Source organism: Symphalangus syndactylus, chromosome 10 (genome assembly GCF_028878055.3).
Source record: "Symphalangus syndactylus isolate Jambi chromosome 10, NHGRI_mSymSyn1-v2.1_pri, whole genome shotgun sequence".
NCBI classification, from domain to species: domain Eukaryota; kingdom Metazoa; phylum Chordata; class Mammalia; order Primates; family Hylobatidae; genus Symphalangus; species Symphalangus syndactylus.
In genome coordinates this window covers 120,786,860-120,812,603 of record NC_072432.2, presented here as the reverse complement: position 1 = coordinate 120,812,603, position 25,744 = coordinate 120,786,860, and the positions used below count along the sequence as shown (strand labels likewise).

Here is a 25,744-nt window from a genome sequence, read left to right as displayed (position 1 = left end):
GGAAAAGTGTGATAGTCTCTGCACCTAACGCCCTCACCTGAGGGGTGCAAATCAGATACCCATACAGGAGTGGTATGGGGCAGGGTTTTCTTCTGGGTTGCTGATCCTCATTTGCTCAGGAAGGATTTTCCAGGGCTCAATGCGGTGTGATGCCAAGGAGGAGGTGAAGGGGCCTCGCAGTCATTGAAGGGCAGTTACTAGGGGACGTGGCTGCAACCTCGAAAGCCTGGGGTCCCATTGCTTATCTCCAGCTCTCTTGCCCTTTGCCCTCTACCTGGAGCATCTGCTCTTGCTTTGGAGCCTAGGAGTGTCTGAATTTCACACAGTCAAGAATCCCTGTCTCCCATTTTCCTCCACTGCCATGTGCAGAGAGAGGCATCTCCCTGACTCCAGTAGCCCCGTTCCCCCTGCAGGGACCCTCTTGGGGGGCATCTGAGGAAGAAAGTCCCTGGACTGACAGGAAGAGTCTTGGGGAAGTCACAGACCAGGCTGAGGCTGCCTCTCAGTCACCGCATCTGATTAAGTGGGGGCTGACACATTGTGGGGCAAGAGCATTTCCCAGTGGTGGTTGGTTGCTTGGTGGGAAAGCTTTGACCTGGGGCAGAAACTGCCGGGAAAAAGCAGAATTTAAACCCTCTGCCCACAGAAACCCAAACCTCTTAAATCATGACGTCCTTCTCGGGCTAGAGGGTAGTCTCTGTTGGAGGGCGTTGGTGATTCCCCAAGTGTGTTGCTGGAGGTGGCCTCATTGCTCAGCTCTGGGAAAGGCTCCTGCCTGCCTGCCGGTGTCCCCTATACCTCTTCAGGGACAAAGGAGGCCAGAGACACAAGTTTCTGAATTTAGACTCCAAGTTCCTGAATGAGGGCAGCCTACATCATAAGCAAGTCAGACCTCAGCCTGTGGTTTCCCAGAGAGGTGGTAACAGAGCTGAGATTTTGTTGGGTAGGGAGAAAAGGATGCAAAATCCACAGCTTAGGGCCATGCTCTGTGAAGTGGAGCTAGAACAAAATGCGCCCTCTGATTTGGGTGAGTCCAGGGGAGAAGGTGTGGCTTTCAGATTCGTGTTGACCCTGCTGGGGCAGGCAGCATCTGTTGACTCTGTGGGCAGGCGGCCCCCCACCATGGGGGGAAGCCCTGAGTCTAGGGGATCTGGGGACAGGTGGTGAGGAGCAGGCCTCCGTGCTTAATGAACCAACACTGGGGTCTGGGTGGAGTGGTGCCTTGTCCAGCCTCGCCCAGGTGCTCTCCAGTTCTTTTTCTCCCTTGAGGGCACTTTTCAGTTCCTGAGATCAATGTGGTCCCTACTGGGGAGACCATAGGAGCCCTGCAGGCCGTGACTTTGCTCAGTGCATGGTGAGCACGGGCCATGGGCCAGAGACATCCTTGAAATTGATGCTATGCGTCCCGTAATTATGGTTATCATATGTTTTCAATTTTTTGAAGGAGTCTTATTTCCAAATATTCTTCTATCACTTCTATATACATTGAAACCTCTTGGGAATTTCAGTATTTCAGCATCCAAATGACATTTTCCAGACTTCCCGTTGCACCCACCATGATCATCTGACAGCCATGTCCCCATTCTCTCCCTTGAGAGGTACGGTCATTGTAATAGCCTGAGCTCCGGGTCCAGAATCCAGAGTCATCTCAAGTAGAGAAGGCAGCAAGTATGTGATTAGAAGGGTTGTGATGTAATAAAGAGGATGCTGGAGATTTGGGGCCCTGATGGTGGATTCTCCATTCAGGTTGCCACCAAAGCCCTGGACTCTGGGGAGCCATGCCTTCCAGCCAGCACCTGCCCATCTGGATCCATATTAATGAGTCCCTCCATTCATGCATGCCTTCCCTTTGCACAGGCTGGGCATCTCAGTGCACCGGGCTCTGTACCAGGTCACGTGATCCTCAGAAGGCTCACAGTGTCCTAAGAGAGTAAATAGCAATAGCAATTATGATACAAAGCTATAAGCATGTACCTAGAAGGGGCCCTGTTGGGTGTGGGGACCAGGGAAGGAGAAGAGGCATCTAAGCTGAGATTTAAAAGACAAGGAAAGCTTAGGCCAGAGTACAGAAAGGAGTTTTCTGAGGTGGAGGAGTCCATGTCCGTCCTCAGCTCATTCAGGTCTCCACTCAAGGCCTGCCTTCTCTACCCGTCCAAAATGGCACCTGCTGTCACTCCTCACTCTCCACCCTCTTCCTTGTTCACTTGTCCAAGACAGTACCTGCCCTCTCATTCCCTCCCTTGTCCACCTGTCCAAGATGGTGCCTGCCCTCTCTCTCATTTCCTCCCTCCTCCACTCGGCCAAGATGGTGCCTGCCCTCACTCTCATTTTCTCTCTCCTCGACTCGTCCAAGATGGTGCCTGCCCTCACTCTCCACTCCTTTGTTCACTTGCCCACAATAGTGCCTGCCTCACTCTGTACTCCCTGTGCTTCTGTTCTCATCTATGCTCTTATCACCGCTTGGCTATAATTACGGTTTTGTTTTTGTTGACTAGCTGTATTGCTAGACTCTCTCTAGAATGTCAGCTCCATAAGGGCAGGGACTCTGTTCGTGGGTGTATCCACAGCTGTCTAATAGACTGTCAGTCACTTACTTGGCTAAATGAGTAGGTGCACAAAGTGAGTTCAGGCTGGCCAGAACAGAGAGGCTAAGTCAGGGAGTCTCCGACCATCTACCCTGGCTGCCTAGTCACACCCAGTCACACTCTTCCTGTTGTTTTGACCGCACATCTGACCTCTACCTGGCCTGCTCTGCGACTCACAGCACCCTCCTGCCACTTCTTGCCCTACTTGCTGACCCCACACTGTGGCTTCTGTTGTAGGCCTCCTGGTGCAGCCAGAGGTGAGGCAGGTCTGTGAGAAACCAGGGCTGACAGCCTGGCCTCAGCCAACCCAGGGCCAAGCCCCCGCGCAGGGCCGGGTCCCTCTTGGTGCTGCTGGCTGCAGGTTAGCCTGTCCTTACTGCCCCCGGGGAGTTTGTTGGTGTCAGACCCAGACTCTGAATGCCAGCTCTTCTCCATGTTTTTCTTCTCCAGGATCTCTCTGTTCTCTTGCACAGCCTCAGCCTGTTTGGGGACAGCCTGAATGAGTTTGTATTTGCAGTCTGTGTGGGGAGAACGGTCACCTGGCCAGGGATGAAGGATCTGCAGCAAATACATCCAATATCGAGAGGAGGCATCCCTCGTGCTCTTGCTGTAGTCTTTAGCATCCTTCCTGGGGTTGGGGTCGCCTCCTGGTGGCTTCCTCAGTTCCTCTGCAGAATTTTCTGGGGTTTTCTTGGCCTAGGCTTGTGGCCAGTTCTGAGTTCTCTCCTCTCTCATGGGGCACAGATGTCAATTCTGCCATGTCCTTCGGGACCTACGAAAGTCTTTGCCAAGCCACAGTCATTAAAAGGAGGCTCCTTCCAACCCACTTGGCCAAATACAAGACAAAGGAAAAACAAAAGTCCAGGAGTGCCGCGCTTATTGGTAGCAGGGCTTGAGTAGGTTTGTTATTTTCTCTGGCAGTTCACATAGGCATTTTCCTGCATTGTGTCACCCACTTGTCACTGGGTCCCAGTACAATGTCCACCCCCACCCCACATGACACCAGTGGATTCTGGCTTTAAAAAGAGATGACCTTGATTTCTTCTCTGACCTTAGATTACTGAGGGTTGGAGCTAGAAGGAACCTTGCTGATTGATCATGTAATCCAAATGCCAGTCCACAGCCCACAAACCAATTGTCTCTGAATTATCTGGGACACTTGGAAAAATATAGATCCCTCACTCTTGCCACCAAGATTCTCTTTCTATAGGTCTGGATTGGCTGCAGAATCTGGTGTTCCTAATGATTTTGATAAGACTCACTGACCACTCCAGTATCTTATCAAGTGAGAATGCTCAGGTCCCAGCAGCAGAAATAGCCCCCAAGAGTAGTGGGGCGGGCAGGATGGTGAAAAGGATGTGGGAAGACACATAAGGAAACCCAAGCTGTGATCCCAGCTCTGGCACTGACCATGTGTATCACCCTGAGACTATGACTTTCCAGCCAAACCCTGGCTTTGTGATGATCCAAAGGCTTCTTTCAGTTGCTCTGGTGTTCTTTGAGTCACCAACATTTCCTCTTGGAGAACCAATGCGTTGTAATGCTCAGGAATGACTCTCTACTCCATTCTGCAAACATTGATTTTTCATTTCCTCCAGCCAGGCTGTGTGCTAAGCACTGAGTTTAGAGATCAATGTGACGGGCTCAGCCCTCAGAGAAGGGGGAACAGACCCACACTGCTGATGCTTCCATGGGCCAGGATTGTGCCCCAGAGCCCTTTTAGCTTTGTTGCATTGTGTTTGCATGACAATCCTGCAGTGTATTTGTTTTTCCCATGTTGCAGTTGGAGAAATGCCCTTAGAGAGGTTGTGAGGCTACCTTAAGTTCATTCAGGTCGAAAGGGCCTACTATGCGCCATGTGCTATTCTGAGTTCTTCACATCTATTACCATGTTTTATTGATTCTGTGACACTCATTTATATATCTGTGAAATCAGGAAGCATCTGGCACTTGACATAATTTGCCACCTACCCAGCAGTTTTTTTCCTTCTTAATGGCATATAAAACAGGTGCCCGTTACAACAGGTGGCATCTCAGATTTGATGAACCAATGTGTCTCACAGTTGCAGATAGCAAGTGGCAGAACCAGAATTCACAACCGGCTCTCTCTGGCTTAAAGCACTTTCACGCTCACAGCCTAGTGGGAAAGTGAACATGAATGACCAAATCAGGGCTGAGACATTTCCCGGGACACAGCAAGGCTACCTGCCCACAAAGCCTTAACCATCCTTGGCTTCCTATTTCTCCTACACCCTCCTCCCTGGCAGGCGAGGCTGCTGGTCACCGGGTCTCAAACAGTGGAGAGAAATCTGGTAATCACACTCCTTGATATTTACCCAAATGAGCTGAAACTGACATCCACATGAAAACCTGCACATGGATATTTATAGCAGCTTTATTCATCCAAGCAAAAACTTTGAAGCAACCAAGAGGTTTTTCAGTAGGTGAATGGATGAATAAACTATGGTGTACATAGAAAATGGAATATCATTCGGTCCTAAAAAGAAAGGAGCTATCAAGCCACGAAAAGACATGAAGGAACCTTACATGAAGGTTCACTTACTTAAGTGAAAGATGGCAATCTGAGAAGGCTGCATACTGTATGATTCCAACTGTGACATTCTGGAAAAGGCAAAACTATGGAGACCGTAAAAAGATCAGTGGTTGTCAGGGGCAGGGAGGAGGGAGGGATGAATAGTCTCGCTGAATAAGTGGAGCACAGAAGACTTTTAGGACAGTGAAAAGATTCTGTATGATATCATAATGGCGAATACACGTTATTATACATTTGTCCAAACCCACTGCATGCACAGTACCAAGAGTGTACCCAAATGTAAACTGTGGACTCTGGGTGATGACGAGGCATCAGTGTAGGTTCATTGAGTGTACAAATGCACCACTCTCGGGGGATGTTGATAACGGGGGAGGCTGTGTCTAGAGGGAGGGGTAGTGTATACGGGAATTTTCTGTACCTTTCAATCAATTTTTCTGCGAACCTAAAACTGCTCTTTAAAAAAGACTTTTATTTTATTGTTTATTATTTCAACTTTTATTTTAGATTCAGGAGGTACATGTGCAGGTTTATTACCTGGGTATATTGCGTGATGCTGAAGCTTGGAGTATAGATGATCCTGTCATCCAGGTAGTGAGCATAGTGCCCAGTAGTTAGTTTTTCAACCCTTACCCCTCTTTTCCCCTCCCCCATCTTGTATTCCCACCCCCACCCCTGTGTTTAGCTCCCACTTAAAAGTGAGAATATGAGGTATTGGTGTTCTGTTCTTGCGTTAATTCACTTAGGATAATGGCCTCCAGCTGCATCCATGTTGCTGCATAGGACATGATTTTGTTCTTTTTCATGGCTTCATAGTATTCCATGGTGTATATGTATATGTACCACATTTTCTTTATTCAATCTGCTGCTAATGGGCACCTCGGTTGATTTCCATGTCTTTGCTATTGTGAATAGTTCTGCAATGAACATATGAGTGTATGTGTCTTCTTGGTGGAATGACTTATTTTCCTTCAGACGTACACCCAGCAATGGGATTGCTGTGTCAAATGATAGTTCTGTTTTAAGTTCTTTGAGAAATCTCCAAACTGCTTTCCACAGTGGCTGAACTAATTTACATTCCCACCAACATTACATTCCCTTTTCTCCACAGGCTTATCAGCATCTGTTGTTTTTTGACTTTTTAATAATAGCCATTCTGACTGGTGTGAGATAGTACCTCATCGTGGTTTTGATTTGCATTTCTCTGATGATTAGTAATGATGAGCATTTTTTCATGTTTGCTGGCTGCTTGTATATCTTCTTTTGAGAAATATCTGTTCATGTCTTCTGCCCACTTTTTTTTTTTTTTCCTGAGACAGGTTCTTGCTTTGTCGTGCACGCTGGAGTGCAGTGGCACAAACATGGCTCACTGCAGCCTTAACCTCCCAGGCTTAAGTGATCCTCCCACATCAGCCTCCGGAGTAGCTAGGACCACAGGCATGGGCTACTATGCCTGGCTCATTTGTTATTATTATTTTGTAGAGACAGGGTTTCCCCATGCTGCCCAGGCTGAGGCTGGTCTTGAAGCCCTAGCCTCAAGTGATCCCCCTGCCTTGGTCTCCCAAAGTGCTGGGATTATAAGCATAAGCCACCAAGCCCAGCCCCTCTTTTGCCCACTTTCTGATGGGGTTATTTGTTTTTTGCTTGTTGAATTACGTTCCTTATAGATTCCAGATATTAGACCTTTGTTGACCTTTGTTGGATAAATAGTTTGCAAATATTAGTATTTTCTCCCATTCTGTAGGTTGTCTGTTCACTTTGTGGATAGTTTTTTTTTGTTTGTTTGTTTTCCTGTACAGAAGCTCTTTCGTTTAATTAGGTCCCACTCGTCCACTTGTCAATTTTGGTTTTTGTTGCAATTGCTTTTGAGGACTTAGTCATAAATTTTTTTCAAGGCCAATGTCCAGAATAATGTTTCCCAGGTTTTCTTCTAGGATTCTTACAGTTTGAGGTCTTAAATTTAAATCTTTAATCCATCTTGAGTTATATAATTTTGTATCAGGTGAAAGGTAGGGGTCCAGTTTCATTCTTCTGCATATGGCTAGCCAACTATCCCAGCGCCATTTATTGAATAGGGTGTCCTTTCCCCACTGCTTATTTTTTTGACTTGGTTGAAGATCAGATGGCTGTAGGTGTGTAGCTTTGTTTCTGGGCTCTCTATTTTGTTCCATTGGTCTCTGTGTCTGTTTTTGTACCAGCACCGTACTGTTAAAAAGGCTATTTTTTTTTAAGCTGGGGAGAAGGCTGGCAAAGGGCAGGAGAGGCACAGGGAAATTTGGGGGCTGAAGTCTTGATATAGCTGGGCCCCAGCTCTCTCTTCCTCCTACCCAGGGGTAGAGGGAGTCAAAGAAGGCCCCTGGGGGCGGGTCCTGATGTGTCTAGAGCTGGGTAGTGACAGTTGACTGCCCTGGCAGGTGGCGTGGAGGCCCCGATGATGATTCGCCTGGTGAATGGCTCAGGCCCGCACGAGGGCCGCGTGGAAGTGTACCACGACCGGCGCTGGGGCACCGTGTGTGACGACGGCTGGGACAAGAAGGACGGAGACGTGGTGTGCCGCATGCTCGGCTTCCGCGGTGTGGAGGAGGTGTACCGCACAGCTCGATTCGGGCAAGGTAAGGCGCTCTGAGGGCAAAGGACATGGGAGAGGGCCTGCACGTCCTAGGACTGGGCTCATCTCCAAAGCCCAAGTCCCTCCCACTGCAATTCTGCGAGGTCCCCATTGTCTCCCGGAATGCTTGCTGCAATGAGAACTCACAGCCCCAGCCCAGGCAACCATCTCCGGTGGTCATCAGACAGTTCTGATGATTAGAACATTCTTCCTTTCGTGGATCTAAGTCCTGTCTCCTGGTGGTGTCCCATACCAACCCTTCCCAGTCCTGTGTCCCAGGCACAGCTGCTGTGGTCTCTCTCCCCCTGGCTAGCTCTTCAGACCTTTATAACGTGCTCTCATGTCTCTATTATGTTTTTATCATTAACACTTATATGATACTCAGTGTGCCAGCCTATGTTCTCAACATGTAACAAATATTTACCCATTTCATCTTTACAGCACTATGAAGTATACAGGTATCATCGCTGATCTTGTTCTGTCTTCTAGTTTGGAGGGCAATGGTGCAGTCATGGCTCACTGCAGCCTTGATCACCCAGGCTCAAGCGATCCTCCCACCTCAGCCTCCTGACTAGCTGGGACTGCTAGCAATCTCCAGCTAACTTTTCTTTTTATTTTTGATAGAGAGGAGGTCTCGCTATGTTGCCTAGACTGGTCTTGAACTCCTGGGCTCAAGCAGTCCACCCATCTTGGCCTCTCAAAGTGCTGGGATTACAGGTATGAGCCACCGTGCCCAGCCATCCCTGTTTTTCAAATGAGGAAATAAAAGCGCAGAGAGGTTGAGTAACTTGCCCAAGGTCACACAGCTAGCAAATGTCAGACCCGGAGTTTCAGGCCCAAGCAGGTGTCTTAAGAGTCTGTATTTGAACCACTCTGCTGGGCTGCCTCTGCCTCTCTGAGTCTTTTCTTCTCCAGATTAATCCCCAGATATTCATCTTGTCCTCATATGACAAGATTTGGAAAGCCTTCATCATTTTGGTTGCTTTCCTTTTGAAAGGCTGAAGCACACTGACCTTCCTACAGACAGTACAAGAGACTCTGAGGAAGGGGCACAGACCCTTCTTAGATAGATGGCTGATTCAAACCCTGCATTTGTTTCCTGATGGAAAGAATCAGACTCTTGTGTTGACTCACAACTAAAACAATGGCCCCACATACACAAACCTGGTACTCCCCACACCCATTCAGCAGTGAGCTTTCCCTTGATGGCGTGTCCTGGCCCTGTTGCTTCTGCACTCTGGGTCTTGGTGTCCTGTCTGTAACTAAAGGGCCTGTAGGCTCTATGATGGGTCTCCCAGCCTGGGCCCCCTGGGATTTAAGATGCCACTGCTCACCTGTGGAGAAGACCAGGTGGGTGTGGGGCGGGATTGGGGCTGATCCTCTCACACCCAGTTACCAGGCCCCCTGGTGACCTGTGGATGGCAGCCCGCTGACGGCAGGGTTCCCCACATCATGGAGTGGAGCCGGGTATACCTGCTATCTTGCCTGAGGCCATCGCTGTCCAACCCGCTGTGCTAAATGGCTACAGGTTGAGGGGAGGAAGTGGCATGTCCGTTCCAGATGGGGACTCGGAGCCAGGTCACATCCAGACTGGAGGTGGAAGCCTCCACTCCTCCCAGCCGCCTTCCTCTTCATCTCTATGAGGGGCTGCTGCAGTTCTTGGTCTGAATCTCATCCCACAGATCTCACTGGTAATTGACTGAAAGTGACCCTTGGTGAAATCTGTCGAGCCAGCTGGCAGGGAGTGCAGTATTAAGGGCCAGAGTTTGAGGGGCAAGTTCAAAGGGATCCGGCACCATGAAGGGCAGCCTACCAGGAAAGAAAACTGTTCTCCCACCTAAGGCTTGGGGCTGGATTCCAGCTGGTTTTGGCTAAGGAAAACCACTGTTGTTGTTGATTAGAATAGGAACAGTCCCCAGATTCCCATTTTGAGCTCCAAGAAGGCTTCTTCCTAATAAGTGGCAGTAAAACCTTTTGAGAAAAAAATTATAAATTATTTTCAAGAAGCCAGAATAGGTGGTTTGAAGATCACAGGTCGTGTTAGCCTGACTCTGCCAGTTGGTGAAAAGGCAGTGGGTGGGCTTCGAGTGCCAGGCCAGCGATCCTGTAGACTTTGTGGCTCCTTTCACTCCCCTGATCTGTTCCTCTTGACATGTGTGGGGAAGCCCTAAGCTTGTCACTTGATTCTTTAAACTGGTCTATAGGAAGCTGGACTTGCTTTCATGAATGCCCTATTTTTTTGCACCATTATTTCCCTATCATGGTGCCCTAACAGGTCTCGGGTGCTATTCAAGACCCTGGCTGGTTGCAGGCCAGGTGTCACTAACGGTATACAGAGGGCCTTAGGGGCCTGGGCAGGGGAGGGCTGGCATAACTGAGGCTTTCTGCCAGCCCAGGCTACACTCATGTTCTCCTCCTCTCTACAAGCAGTTTCCAGGCACCTGCCATGGGCCAGGCTAGCTGCAGGGCTGGGAGACAGGGCTGACCAAGCCCAGCCCTGGCCACAGCATGGGTAATGTGTAGAGGGGGATTCTAAACCATGTGCCAGGGGTTCTAATGCTGTGGTAGTCATGGGGCTGAGAGGAGGGAAGGCTGTCATTTCTGGCAGCAGGCAGAGCCACCCTGCCAGCATCCTACCCACTGGGTGCCCCAACCCCACTCCCAGCTCGTCCGCTGTTGAGCCTGAAGGAGCCTTCCAGGTCCCTCTCGCTCTGCCTCCTAGACTTCTTCTCACCCCACTCCTTCCTGACAGTTTCCTCTCCCCAGCACGCCCGACGCCCCGTCTCCGCTGTCCCTGTGTTCTGCACACTGTCTCTGGAGGCTGCCTCCACACCTGGGGCTTCAGTCACCCCAGCTCTTCCCTCTGTCACAGTGCTCAGTGGAGCTCCAGACCCAAGTGTCAGGTGACCTTCCTGACAGCTGCACTGGGATGCCCCACGGGCTCCTCCAATGGCAGCTGTCAGAATTGCACACATCTCCTTCCCACCAGATCCTGTGCCTCTCTCATTGCCATCACCAGAACCATCCTACCAGTCAGACTCCATCCCAGCCAGAACCCTGGGCCACCTCTTCCCTGTCACCACTCCCTCTCCCCGCATCAGGTTGGTCCCCGAGTCCTGCAGATCCCACCTGTGTTCACTCCTCTGGCATTCCTTGAACCTGTCCCCACCTCATCGTGGTTGCTGTCCTCCCCTTGGGAGATTAGTAGGTTGAGCAGTGGTTACCCTGGAGTCAAACCACCCACGTCAGAATCCCGGATCTGCCATTTGTAGCTGGAGACCTTGACTAGATTCTCTACCCTTTCTAAGCTTCAGTTCTTCCACTATTGAAGAATTACTATAAATGCTAAAGGAGATCCTGCATGTCAAGCAGTTAGCATGCACAGGCTCCGTTGTACACACTTATCTACAGGTGTGGGGTGGAGGTAGGGGCAGTAGAGGCTCTAATCCTCCAGGAGCCACTCGTCATGGCCACACACCTGCAGGCTAGCTCCTGTGGCCTTCCTTCTCATGGCTGCTGGGGAGCTTGCTTTCTTTTTTTCTCTTTTTAAGAGATGAGGTCTCCCTCTGTCACCCATGGAGTGCACCCTCTGGAGTGCAGTGGTGCAATCATAGCTTGCTGCAGCCTCGACCTCCTAGGCTCAAGCAATCCTCCTGCCTCAGCCTCCCAAGTAGCTGGGACCACAGGCACATGCTACTACACCAAGCTAATTATTTCATTTTATTATTTTGGAGAAATAGGGTCTTGCTATATTGCCCAGGCTGGTCTCAAACTGTTAGGGATCTTTCTAGAACGAGTGCCTGGTCACCTCACTCGCTGCCTGGGTCCTCAGATGATTTTTATCGCTCTCAGAGTCAAGCTGGGTTTCCTTAGCTCAGCACCCGAGGATCTTCTTAGCTGGCCTCCTGCCCACCCCATACCTCTCCACACTGCACCTGCTGGTCGTTCTCGGGGCACAGATGGAGTGTTCATGTCCCACCTCTTCTCCTGTGCTGCTCCTCCTGCTGGAAGCCTTTTCCCTTCCTCTTCCGCTAGGGAATTCCTACTCAGCTTTTAAAAGCAGCTCAATGATCATCCCTGAGGGAAGCTTTTCTGGCTCCTTCCATGCTCCCTTGCCCCCAAGATGGAAATAACCCTCCTCTATGCTCCCATCACATTTTTCTCTATCACAGCACTTCTTATACTCTCCTGATCCCTGAGATACATGGAAACATCTTGAGGGCTTCACCTTTATAGTTCCAAAACCCAAAACTACATGGGGCATAATAGGAGCTGGATAAATGCCGAAGGAAAGAAATTAAGGAGGGAGGGAAGGTAGGAAGGAAGAGAGGGAGGAATGAAGGGGGGGTGGGAAGAAGGAAGAATGAAGGGAGTGAGGAAGGAAGCATAGAAGGAAGGAAAGAATTCCAGTGCCTGCCAAACCTGAGTCCTCCCTGTCTGCAAGCCCTGACAGTTCTCCCAGGGGTCTGGCACCATAACGTTTCTCCTGGACAGGGCATAGTAATCAGATTTTCTGTTTGCATGGGGGAAGCCAAGAAAGACCCAAATGGGAGGGCCTTGAAGATGTTCTAAATTTTAAATTGGTCCAGGAGGTGCTGGAGTGATGCAAATGGAGAGGTGGAAGGGTGATGACTGGCGGGAGGCTCGGGAGGCCACGGAAGGGCCAGCGCAGCTGGGAGCATCTCCCAGGGAGACAGACAGATGGAAAAGGAGGTAAGGACGGGTGCACATCAGACAGATTTGTAGGGGGGAACAGGCAGACAAAATTAGGAGTGTTCACTTCTAATTATAGCATTATTACCTCCTCTTGTACTTTTATCTAAGATAAGATTCAAATATTGGGAGATAGCTTTAGTGCAAGGGTCAGCCAACATTTTCCATAAAGTGCTGGATAGCAAATACTTTAAGCTCTGTGGGCCAGGTGGTCTCTGTCACAGCTACTCAGTTCTGCAGTTGGAGTAGGAAAACAACCGTAGCCAATATGCAATCAAATGGTTGGGGCTGTGTTCCATTACAACTTTATTTATAAAAGCAGGCATTGGCCAGACCTGGCTCACGGTTTGCCGTCCCCTGGCTGAGTGTTACATGCTGTGGACTGTGGCTGTATGAGGAGAAAAGACTGTAGTGGCCGAACGTGACAGGCCAGGTCAGGACCTCTTCCCCTCAATAGTTACATTCCTAGAGATGTCACTCAATCTTTCTGGGGCCTCAGTTTCCCTCTCTTAAATACCTGTTAAATAGCCGTCCTGCCTTCTATGTGTGAGGCACAGATGGAAGCATGTAGGATTCAGCGTAACCTTTTCCTACTATGAATGTTACTCTAAATAAACACATAGAAGCTCAAATGTTAGCTCTAAAGGCAGAAATCTTTTGCGTCTGTCGTTTTGTCTTTCTGTTCATCAGAATGGTACTAAGCACACAGAGGCCTCAATAATTTGGTTGTTTGTTTGTTTGTTGTTTTGTTTTTGAGACTGAGTCTTGCTCTGTCGCCCCAGCTAGCATGATCTCAGCTCGCTGTAACCTCCGCCTCACGGGTTCAAGCGATTCTCCTGCCTCAGCCTCCTGCGTAGCTAAGATTACAGGCGTGCACCACCATGCCCAGCCAATTTTTGTGTTTTTAGTAGAGACAAGGTAGAGACAGGGTTTTGCCATGTTGACCAGGCTGGTCTTGAACTCCTGATCTCAACGATCTGCCCTCTTCAGCCTCCCAAAGTGCTGGGATTACAGGCGTGAGCCACGGCACCTGGCCAAGAGTCTGCTTTTCTTTCTCTTTTTTCTTTTTTTGTGTGAGCAACAAGGCTATTTATTTCACCTGGATGCAGGCAGGTTGAGTCCCAAGAGTCAGTGAAGGGAGATAGGGGTGGGGCTGTTTTATAGGATTTGGGTAAGTAGTGGAAAATTACAGTCAAAGGGGGTTGTTCTCTGGCGGGCAGGGGCGGGGACACAAGGTGCTCAGTGGGAGAGCTTTTGAGCCAGGAGAAAGAATTTCACAAGGTAATGTCATCAGTTAAGGCAGGAGCCGGCCATTTTTACTTCTTTTGTGATTCTTCAGTTACTTCAGGCCAGCTGGACCTATATACATATATACGTTTGGAGGTCACAGGGGATATGATGGCTTAGCTTGGGGTCAGAGGCCTGACATTCCTGTCTTCTTATATTAATAAGAAAAATAACATAAAATAGTGTTGAAGTGTTGGGGCATCAAAAATTGGGGGGGCGTGGTATGGAGAGATAATAGGCGATGTTTCTCAGGGCTGCTTCAAGTGGGATTAGGGGTGGCGTGGGCACCTAGAGTGGGAGAGATTAAGCTGAAGGAAGATTCTGTGTGTCTGCTTTTCTAACAAGCTCTCCAGTGATGTTGACAGCCCTGATCCTCAGACTGCACCTTGAGTGATCAGCTATCAGTTCTAAAGCTCAAGCAATGATTGGTACCTAGAGCTGACAGAGTTCTAGCCTCTGCCCGGTGGTGCAAGGAGCAGAGAGGGTTTGCTGGCAAGTTCCTCCGGGAATGATCCCCCGCCCCCGGCAGTGTTGACGTCACTGCAGATATACACTGCTCCTCCCTTGATGACCCCGTTCCCATTGTATTGGTCCTCCCGTGACTGGATGTGAACCAGAACCCCCTGGTGAAACACCAGCTAGAGTTTCAAGATTCTATATATGCATTTGGGCTGGGTCACCTTGGAACTGTTCTTTATTTGTTAGTCTTCTTTATTTGCTTTGGGTGTGACTAATCCCACAGAGCCCTGGAGCTTGCAGTCTTTTCCTGGGTAATTTGTAAACTGATGTGTCTTCCAGGAGACGTTTAATCTGCAAATCATTCTCTGCCTCAAAGGGCTTATTGTGTAAGAGCTACAGCTATCCAGGCCAGGAAGAGGCCCTGGAGAAGAAACAACATCCAAGGAGATGGCGGAAGGGGCCTCTCCTCCCTGCTCCATCCCCGGATTCACTGCATGGCAATCCCGTGACAACAGGGGCTGAAAATATCTACGTAACAAAAATATGTTCAAGCCACTTAGTTCACGTGTTAGAGCCAAACAGCAGGAAGTGGTTTAAATGTTCTCTTGACATTCTTTGTAAAGGGATTTTACCCATGTACTTCAAGAGTGAATGAAAGAGTTTAAGACTTTAATAGTCAGTCCTGACACTTTCACTAAAAAGGAGAGGTAGGTTGTCCGGCTCCTGACACATAGCTGATATTCATAGCTACTACCATCATCACTAACAATTATTGTGATTCTGTCCTCAAGAAACTAATCCCAGAAAATAAGTATGAGGTCTTGGAGGGGTGGAGAGGGCAGCTAGAAGCCCCTAGATTTGAGTGTGCAGCAGAGCCAAGTCAAGGGCAGACACAGTCATGCTCTCTCTTCTCCTTCTTGCCCTCCTGTATATCCACTTAGAAGCTGTGTTTCCCTGTCTCCACAGGCACTGGGAGGATCTGGATGGATGACGTTGCCTGCAAGGGCACAGAGGAAACCATCTTCCGCTGCAGCTTCTCCAAATGGGGGGTGACAAACTGTGGACATGCCGAAGATGCCAGTGTGACTTGCAACAGACACTGAAAGTGGGCAGAGCTCAAGCTCGGGGTCCTGCACAGAGCATCCTTCCTGCATCCCTGGGGTGGGGCACGGCTTGGGGCCACCCTGACCATGCCTCGGCCACACCCCATCCAGCATTCTCAGTCCTCAGACTGCATCCCAGGACCGTGGGGGCCAGTCGTCATTTTCCTCTTGAACATGTGCTCCAAAGTATAACTCTGGGACCTACTGCCGGTCTCTCTCTTCCACCAGGTTCCTGCATGAGGAGCCCCGGTCAACTGGATCACCACTTCGCCCAGCCTCTGAACACCATGCACCAGGCCTCAATATCCCAGTTCCCTTTGGCCTTTTAGTTACAGGTGAATGCTGAGAATGTGTCAGAGACAAGTGCAGCAGCAGAGACGGTCGGTAGTATACATCATTTACTCTTCAGACAATTCCCAAACCTCCATTAGTCCAAGAGTTTCAACATCTTCCTCCCCAGCAAGAGGCAATGTCAAGTGATGAATTTCCCCCCTTTACTCTGCCTCTGCTCCCCATTTGCTAGTTTGAGGAAGTGACATAGAGGAGAAGCCAGCTGTAGGGGCAAGAGGAAAATGCAAGTCAGCTGCAGCAATCCAGCTAGATTTGGAGAAGGGAATGAAACTAGCACTGAATGACTACCATGGCACGCTAAATAGTATCTTGGGTGCTAAATTCATGTATCCACTTAGCTGCATTGGTCCAGGGCATGTCAGTCTGGATACGATCTTACCTCCAGGTAGCACTTAACTGGTCCATTCACCTAGCCTGCAAGTCAGAAGACAGAATGACTGGGACCGTGTTCCCACCTGAACTTATTGCCTTTACTTGGCCTGAGCAAAAAGCTTGGGTGCGGGACCTGTGTAACTAGGAAGTTGCATACTTCAGAACCTCCAGGGTATAAGTGCAAGGTCAAACATGATTGGCTTCCAGGCTGACTATCAATGTAGAAGGAGAGCTGATGTGGATGGAGGGTGACATGGAGGCTGCCCATGTTAAACCTGAGTCCAGTGCTCCGGCATTGGGCAGTCATGGTTAAAGCCAAGTCATGTGTGTCTCAGCTGTTTGGAGGTGATGATTTTGCATCTTCCAAGCCTCTTCAGGTGTGAATCTGTGGTCAGGAAAACACAAGTCCTAATGGAACCCCTAGGGGTGGAAGGAACTGAAGATTCCCTATAACCTCTGGGGGTGGGGAGTAGGAATAAGGGGCCTTGGGCCTCCACAAATCTGCAATCTGCACCCTCCTCCTAGGGATAGGGAGATCATGTTCTGCTTTTTACATGAGGAGCAGAACTGGGCCATACACATGTTCAAGAACTAGGGGAGCTACCTGGTAGCAAGTAAGTGCAGACCCACCTTACCTTGGGGGAATCTCAAACTCATAGGCCTCAGATACACGATCACGTGTCGTATCAGGTGAGCACTGGCCTGCTTGGGGAGAGACCTGGGCCCCTCAAGGTGTAGGAACAGCAACACTCCAGGCTGACAACTAAGCCAATGTGGCCCTAGGTCATTCTTGCTTCCAATATGCTTGCTACTCCTTAAATGTCCTAATGATGAGAAACTCTCCTTCTGACCAATTGCTATGTTTACATAACACGCATGTACTCATGCATTCCTTGCCAGAGCCAGTATATGTATGCATATATAAACATAGCACTTTTTACTACATAGTTCAGCACCTTGCAAGGTTTGTATTTAAATTAAAAAAAAAAAAAAAAAAAAAAAAAAAAAAAACAACTAAAGGTGAAAGACACCACATTGAACAAACTAAATTCCCAACCTGGTTCTGGCAAAGAATCCAGTTATCCCTTTCATGAAGATGCACATAACTCTCTTACTTGGTCTTTTCATTAGGAAAAACATAAGTCTTGTTTTACATAAAATAAAAACAACGTTAAAAAGTGTGTGAACCTTAAAAATGGAAGTCTACTAGTTTACATACCTACTTCAGAGGACATGGAAATGACCATGGACCTGCATTTCAGGGACTAATGGAAATTGGGCCTGGCCTAAAATACATCAGACCTTTTGTAAGAAAGAATTTCAATAAAGCAAAAAATATGTCACAAGCTTTCCATTACATACATTCCTTCTCCTGAAAACCTGGTGAGTGTGGGGAGGGCTGGTGAATTTGGATGATGTGATCATTTTTCAGTGGGGATTGGTAGTGTGGGCAGCTTGTAGGAAAAGCCACCCTAATATTTCTGGGTGATAACACTGTCTTGACCAAGAACATGAAGGAACGTGATGGCTCCAGCCTTATTTGGTAACCAAAGGAAGTGGGTCCCAAGCAACAGAACAATCACCAAGGCCCATCTTACAAGAAAACTGCTTTTGCATTCAATAGAGAAAAGAACACCTGTCTATTTCCTCCTCACATCTCCAGAGTCCTCACTTGGGGATGTGCTTCCCTCCGGAGTTCCGTTCAATGTAAGAAGATCGTCCAGAGTTAGGTACCGGGTCTGTGAAGTCACTGGCCCCATCATCTAAGGACAGGCAGGAATTCCAGGTACGGGACCTGAACAGTATGTGGGGATGGCACAGGTCACTGCATAGTCCTGGTCACATGCTTAAAGTGGCACCTCTGGGAATAATGTGCTGAGATTGCTACATGATCATTTGCTAAGTTAACAGAGAAAAGTTGACTTTCTGGAAATCCACAAAGGAAGTACCCTTTTCTTTCTCCTCTAAAAGTCCTGGTGGTGCACCCACCCTCCCAAATCTTTGTGGTTCCCATTCTGTAAACAGGTTCCATGGAGAAGAGCCATGGAAATACCTTTTTCTGCCCTCTTTAATATCTAAAGGGCAGATAACTTTTTCTGCCCTCTTTAATATCTAAAAGACATGACGACTGACTTTATCTTGAGTGCCTGATTTGGGGCTTACGTGTGTCATAGTTAAATGCACCCACTCTTGTGCCCTGGAAACGTCTCTAAGGAGATACCACTTTCTCACCCATAGGAACCCTAGAGTTTTTTCAGTGACATTGTGTGATGATAGTCTTTTTTTTTTTTTTTTTTTTTTGAGACAGAGTCTTGCCCTGTCACCCAGGCTGGAGGGCAGTGGCCGAATCTCAGCTCACTGCAACCTCTGCCTCCTGGATTCAAGTGATTCACATGCCTCAGCCTCCCGAGCAGTTGGGATTACAGGCGCACGCCACCACACCCAGCTAATTTTTGTATTTTTAGTAGAGATGGGGTTTCACCATGTTGGCCAGGCTAGTCTCGAACTCCTGGCCTCAGGTGATCTGCCCGCCTCAGCCTCCCAAACTGCTGGGATTACAGGTGTGAGCCACTGCGCCTGGCCTTTTTTTTTGTTTTTTGAGACAGGGTCTCCCTCTGTCGCCCAGGCTAGAGTGCAGTGGCGTGACTTGGCTCACTGCAACATCTGCCTCCTGGGTTCAAGTAATTAATGTGCCTCAGCCTCCCAGGTAGTTGGGATTATAGGCATGAGCCACCATGCCCTGCTAATTTTTGTATTTTTAGTGGAGCCGGTGTTTTGCCATGTTGGCCACACTGGTCTTGAACTCCTGACCTCAAGTGACCTGCCCACCTCGGCCTTCCAAAGTGCTGGGATTATAGGAGTGAGCCACTGCGCCTGGCCCAACAGTTATTCTAACATTTCTATAAAATGTCAAATGTGTAAGTCACTTGTCTTCTTAGAATACCTCTTCTTTAGCCCTCTGGAGAGCACACCTTGCCTTAACCCCTTGCCTCTCCTTCCCCCCACCTGTAGCTTTTTGGAGCTGAGGTGGGGGTCCTGACTGACGGGAGCTTTGTTATTTATTCCTCTCCACCATCTCCCCCAACTAGAACAGGCTAAAGAGCTCTCAGCTCTCAGGAAGAAGGACTTTCTGTCCCCTGGGTAATTTTTCCGCTCTGGCTGAGGGAACTTCAGTGGCTCCCCGGAGAGGGGTTGTGTGAGCTCTGGTCATGGTTCTTCCCTCAGAAGTTGTCCTCGTGCCCCTGGGGTTTTCACATGTTCGGATTGGTTTCAGCCAAAGACTCAAGAGAAATGTATGCACTTTTCTGGAACTTTCTCTGTGTAGTTTCCTTCTCTCAGGGACAGTGCCCTGCAAATTCTAGCTGCCATGGCCTCCTGTCACCCAGTCTTGCCCCCTCACCTCAGCAAGATTGCCTGGATCTGGGCTCCCCTCCCTGTGCCACCCATTATCCTATGTCTGAATTGATCAGTTGCAAGTATTTCATGTTGTTTTCTCGTTATGACAGAAGGAGGGCAATTCTGGTAATGAGTACACTTTCATGGCCAAAAGCTGAAGTCTTCCCTGTGGGTATTTCCTGGTTGAAGAAAATCATAAGGGAATGGCCTGGACATGGAAACAGGTATGTGAAATGTATCCAAGTACACTAGAGAAAAGATGTTAAATAGACACTAGAGAAAAGATGTTAAATAGACATATGAAAGGTGTGATATCCCATGATATCTCTTCTTTTGGTCTTTTCATTTGGGAAAACAGAAGTCTTGTTTTCCATCAAATAAAAACAATGTTAAAAGTGTTTGAAAGGTATAAAAAGACCTATATCAAACATCTCAGTGTGAAACTATTATGTCTGGGTTGAAAAATATACTGGTTGGTATTAACAGCAGATTCGAGGCCACAGAAGAAAGGATTAGTGAGCTTGAAGAAACAACAGTTCAAAATGAAACACATGGAAAAAAACTGGAAAAAACTTAGTAGAACATCAGTGAATTGTGGAAAAACCTCAAGTGGCAAGTATATGTCTAATTGGAGCCCATGAAAGAGAGGAGGTCAGAAAAAAATATTTTAAGTAATGGCTGAACTTTTCTTAAATTTGGTAAAATCCAGAGACCCATAGAGCCACAGAACTCAACAAACCCTGAGCCCAAGAAAAATGATGAAATTCTACACTAAGTTACATTATAACTAAATTGCTTAAAACCACTGATAAAAAAAAAAGTCTTAAAAACAACCAGAGATGGGGAAAACATTACGTAGAGGGGTGCAAAGATAACAATAACAACAGATGTCTCTTTGGGAAAAAAATGCACGCTAAAAGACAGTTGTGACATCTTTAAAGCACTGAGAAAAAAAAAACTGTCAACCTAGAATTCTTAACCTAGTAAATATATCTTTCAAACACAAAGGCGAAATATATTTTTTTCAGACATATAAGAGCTGAAAGAATTCATTACCAGCAGACCTGCAGGCACTACAAGAAACGTGTTGTTTAACTTGTCACTGACAAAGCTCAGATGCACTACAAAAAATGTTAAAGGAAATCCTTCATGCAGAAGTATGATGGTACTAGATGGGACTATGGAACTACAACAAGATCAGCAGCACTGGAAATGGTCACTACATGGGTAAATAGAACCAATATTTTTTTGGCATTTAAATTTCTTCGAAAAATAATAAATTGGCCCAAGCCAAGGTAATAACAATGTCTTGTGTTGGAAAGGATGTGGAGCAACTGGAACTTTCGTACATGCCTGGTGGGAATGCAAAATGATGCAACTACTTTGGAAAACAATTTAGCAATTTTCTTAAAGAGTTAAACATATACCTACCATACAGCTCGGCCATTGCAATACTAGGTATTTACCCAAGAGAAGTGAAAGCAGGTGTTCACTCAAAGACTTGCATACAAATGTTCAGATAAAGCTGTAATAAACAAGAATGGGACAACGTAAACATCCACCAGCAGGTGAATGAACAGACAAATTGTGCCATATCCATACAACAGGCAGAATCATGGATGAACGAAGCTAAAAGTTGGAACTTTAAAAAGACAAATGATATTGACAGACCTGAAGCAAAACTGATCAAAAAAGAAAAACAGAAGACACAAAAGCAGTAGGAATATAAATGAGGACAAAGTAGAGGCATTGCAGAGAAGAAAAAGAAAATTAAGATAGTATTGTACATAACTTTTTGGGAGGCCAAGGTGAGCAGATCACTTGAGGTCAGTAGTTCGAGACCAGCCTGGCCAACATGGTGAAACCCTGTCTCTACTAAAAATACAAAAATTAGCTGGCCGTGGTGGTGCATGCCTGTAATCCCAGCTACTTAGGAGGCTGAGGCAGGAGAATTGCTTGAACCCAGGAGGCAGAGGTTGCAGTGAGCTGAGATCATGCCACTGCACTCCAGCCTGGGGGACAAGAGTGAAAATCTGTCTTTAAAAAATATATATATATATACTTATATATATATGATATCATAATTTCCAAAGAAGATTTCTCTCTGTCTGTGATTAGAAGAGGCTACTGGGAAAAAATGAACTTTAAAAGTAATAATCCAAAATACCACAGGATAGGGACATTTCTCTCTCTCTCTCTCTCTCTCTCTATATATATATATATATATATATATAATTTTATGCCAATGTATTTGTTCGGAAAATTTAAACTACAAATATATTTTAAATATCAAGACAGAATCAAGGAAAAAAACTTGAATAGTGCAATAACACATAAGGAAATAGACTCTGTAATTAAAAATCTTCCCACAAACACTAGGATCAGATGCTTTAAAAGGTAAACTCTAACATACATTCAATAAATAGAACATCTAAATCTTGAGATCCGGGAGATTGCCCTCCCCTCTTCTGTCATGTGAGGACACAGTAAGCAGGCACCATTTATGAGCCAGGAAGCGGCCCTCACCAGACAATGAATCTGCCAGCACCTTGATCTTGGACTTCCCAGCCCCCAGACCTGTGAGAAATAAATTTCCATTGTTGATAAACCACCCAGTCTCTAGTAGCTTGTTATGGCAGCCCCAAACAACTGAGACACTAGGTATTTAATGTTTGAGAAAAGAAGGAAGTTCCAAAAGGAGAAAGAAACATCCTCTCCTTTCTGTACTAGAGAGACAGAAAAGAGAATTTATATGGTGGGATGGGGGCTAGGCATTACAGGGATGGACAGAGGGAAGGGGGTGTTGACTTTGTATTCTACAGAAATGTCCCTATCCTGTGGTATTTTGGATTATTACTTTTAAAGTTCATTTTTTCCCAGTAGCCTCATTCTAATCACAGACAGAGGGATATCTTCTTTGGAAATTATAATATCTAATCGGTTATTGCTGGTAAATTGCACTGCTGGAAAAAATATTATCAGATAAAAATGTTAAATCCCCAAATAAAACATCTCAGCGGTGGGTAACTACACCTTGATGTCATTCATTGAGCGGAAACTTTATTATAATTAGTGGAGGCCATTTAGTAAAATAGAAAGATTTATGGAATATAGAATTAGAAGACCTGGACTCAAGTCTTAGTTCCACAACCTACTGGATAAACCTTGGGCTACAGCAGCATCATCATAAATGGAGGTATTCAATGTATCTTGTGTTATGAAGATTTTTTAAAAAGTGAAATAGTGTTTTATAAACTCTAAAGCATTATACAAAGAATATCATTTGTGTAACAACATGGAAGACATTGGCCTTTGGTTTATTGGAGAGGTGGTCATTAGAATTTTAAATTATAGGAAATTGATCAACAATAAAATAGAATACAAATGCCTTGATAAATAAATACATTATAGAACCAAAATAAATTAGGCTTCATTACATCACATAGAATGGCATAATAATATCAGCCACAGATTTACATGGATTTGCAAGGAAACATGGGATTTTTGCATTTTTAATCCCGCCCTGGGAGACTGCACATGAGACAGGAGGACCCCTTAGGTCCAGCTCTTTTCTGGAAGGGCAGACATTGGAGTATCTGTAGTGTGGACAGCTTCAAAATTCACCACACAGCCCATTTCCTTGTAGTTTTACTGGGTAACAGGCCAACGAGCTTAAGGGAACTTGAAGACCGGAGGGTAGAGTAGGGAGTAAGTTAAGCCGAATACGGAGTAAGTTAAGCAGGGGGAAAAAAAGCTGTGTCCTTCCCTCCTTCCTCTTCATTAAGACCGCCATCGGCTCTCTCCTGACCTCTGCAGGCTGATGAGAGAAAGACAACTGTAAGCTTTAGGGAAAAAAATGCAGGATGTTTACGGCCAAGAGCAACTGGATTTCTAAAGCCGACTTATATGAGTTGAGCTTATATGAGTCTTCTAAATCGTATATGCACATTGTTGAAGTGCAGATCCTCATTCAGCAGGTCTGGGGTGGGGCACAAGATTCTGCATTCCTAATAAGCTCTCAGAGATGCTGCAAGGCTGTTGTCCACACCCACGTGTTGAGTAGCAAGGCTCAAAGGGACTTTCGGAGCATTGAATACCAGAGGTGGAAAGGATGTTAGAAGTGCTCAATGTCCCTTTTTGCGGGTGAAGAAACTGAAAGCAGAGAGAGCAGGCAGGCACCACCACAAATGTATAGAACATGAGATACGTCATTTCCCTAAGCCTGGTTTCCTTGTTGGTAATATCTAAATATGTGAGCTTGGGAAGCCTTTCAAAGGGTAGGAGAATATAGCTCTCCAAAATATACCACTTTGACATAAGAATTATTTTGAGCTGAAGGCAATTGAGAGGAAGCAAATACAAGGAAAGCTCTCTGCCCTCCCTGCTATGCCTAAAAGTAGGACGTAAATTTGCAAAGGTGCCCCTCCTCCCTGCTCCACCAGAAAAGACTAAGTTGATCCCTGGAAATGACCTTTGACTCTTAACAGCCTGAAGACCACACAAGGGGAATCCACATAACAAACTTTATTAACTAGCCTGCATCTATATTTGACTTGCCACAATTTGCCACCCCTAGAGACTCAGGATCCTTCTCCTTTGTCTTGTCACTTTTTTTTTTTTTTTAGATGAAGTTTCGCTCTGTCACCCAGGCTGGAGTGGAATGGTGGGATCTTGGCTCACTGCAACCTCCATATCCCGGGTTCAAGAGATCCTCCTGCCTCAGCCTCCCAAGTAGCTGGGATTATAGGTGCGCACCACCACACCCAGCTAATTTTTGTATTTTTAGTAGAGACGGGGTTTCACCATGTTGGCCAGGCGGGTCTCGAACTCCTGACTCAGATGATCTGCCTGCCTCAGCTTCCCAAAATGCTGGGATTACAGGAGTGAGCCACCACACCTGGCCCTTGTCACTTTTCTAAAAATGTATTGTTCTTTGTTAAAGATGCCGTATAAACAGGAGTTCTAAGCTACCTCTTTGAGAGTTACTCTTTCTCTGAGTTTTCTCCCATGCACACATGAGATATGTATGTTAATAAACTTCTCTTCATTTTTCTCTTACTAATCTCTCTTTTGTTACGGGGGTTCCTGCCAAGAACTTAGAAGAGTAGAGAGGGGAAATTATTTGTTCCTTCCCTACAGTTTCCAGCTGTAATATTTAATGATGCCATCACTTGCCCAGAGCCACACTGCTAGACAGGTCGGTGCAGGACAAGCCTTTGCCTCCTCAAATGATTAGGTTGGATGGCAGAGGCCACCAAAAATTAATCTGATCACCAGAAGCCGTGGGCATGAAAATGGCTGTTTTGTACAATAGATAATATATACTTTTTCTGTTTCTCCTTGACATGCTGCTGGCTGGGGAGGTAATTAGTTCTAGATGAGGTAGGAGATGCTCCTGGTTTCCAAGTGAAATTGATATTTCCCAGATGGTAGAAGTCCAATCCAGATTGTTCAGGGCTGGGAGAATGATGGAGGGAGGGAAGGTTAGAAATAATCATAAATTCTTCTTACTATTGTTTCTAGATGGAATAGCACAAAAAGGCCAACTCCCAAAACAGACCACTCCAACCTGTTATCCACCAGGTAAGAGGGGGGCTGCTTTGAGCCTGACCCCTGCGCCCCCTCAGGATACCCACCTCCCCAGTGTATGGAGACACCACCTCCCACAGGGGGAGCAGACAGGACTATTGATTTTCAATTCAAAGACATTTAGAGGCAAATTCAACCAAATCTCAGTTCTGTCAGGTGTAATTGGTCCAAGCTTTGGAATGAATTACCTTCAAAAAACAGCTGACACTGCACTTAATAATCCAGGGCCTTGGAATGGATCACCCCCAACCCACAACTAATTGGCAGAATATGGAAAATAAGCACTAACTCATGGAATTCATTAACAGTACCACTTAAAGGAATGGTTAAGCTATATGAATTTAGAAATGCAGAAAGTGACGCTTAAGTGTATCATCTGGCATGGAGTAGTGGAAAATTCCCTGAACTGGGAAGCAGAAGATAAGGGCTCTGTCCCTGAATCTGCCACTTAGGAGATGTGCGTCCTTGGGCAAGCTGCTAAGCCTCTCTTCGGACTCAAATTCCTACCTTTGAATTAGATGATCTTTCAGTTCCCTCTCAGATCTGGTATTTTATAACCTCAAAACCTATGTAGCCTAAGACAAAATTCACAATTTCTACAGAAAGTTGTTACCAGTAAGAACGCTCTTGTATCTTAATGCCATAAACAGAACTGTCTGTTCTGCTCGAGTTGATAGATGGGGCTGCCGTCTACATAGTTAGTGGCCTGTCATCTGGGGCCTGCATTGTA

General features: G+C 46.7%; 1 protein-coding gene across 3 annotated transcripts in view; it reads left to right on the top strand.

The window, feature by feature from the left end:
- The window catches only part of SCARA5 (scavenger receptor class A member 5), a 126,136-nt gene extending 108,761 nt beyond the window's left edge, over window positions 1–17,375 (top strand). For all 3 annotated transcript variants that reach the window (XM_055295825.2, XM_055295822.2, XM_055295823.2), the window contains 2 exons: window positions 7,551–7,748; window positions 15,170–17,375. In XM_055295825.2, the coding sequence (XP_055151800.1) occupies window positions 7,551–7,748; window positions 15,170–15,306 (335 nt within the window). In that variant the 3' untranslated portion in view covers window positions 15,307–17,375. The remainder of the gene's footprint in view (window positions 1–7,550; window positions 7,749–15,169) is intronic.
- Window positions 17,376–25,744: the final 8,369 nt, after the last annotated feature.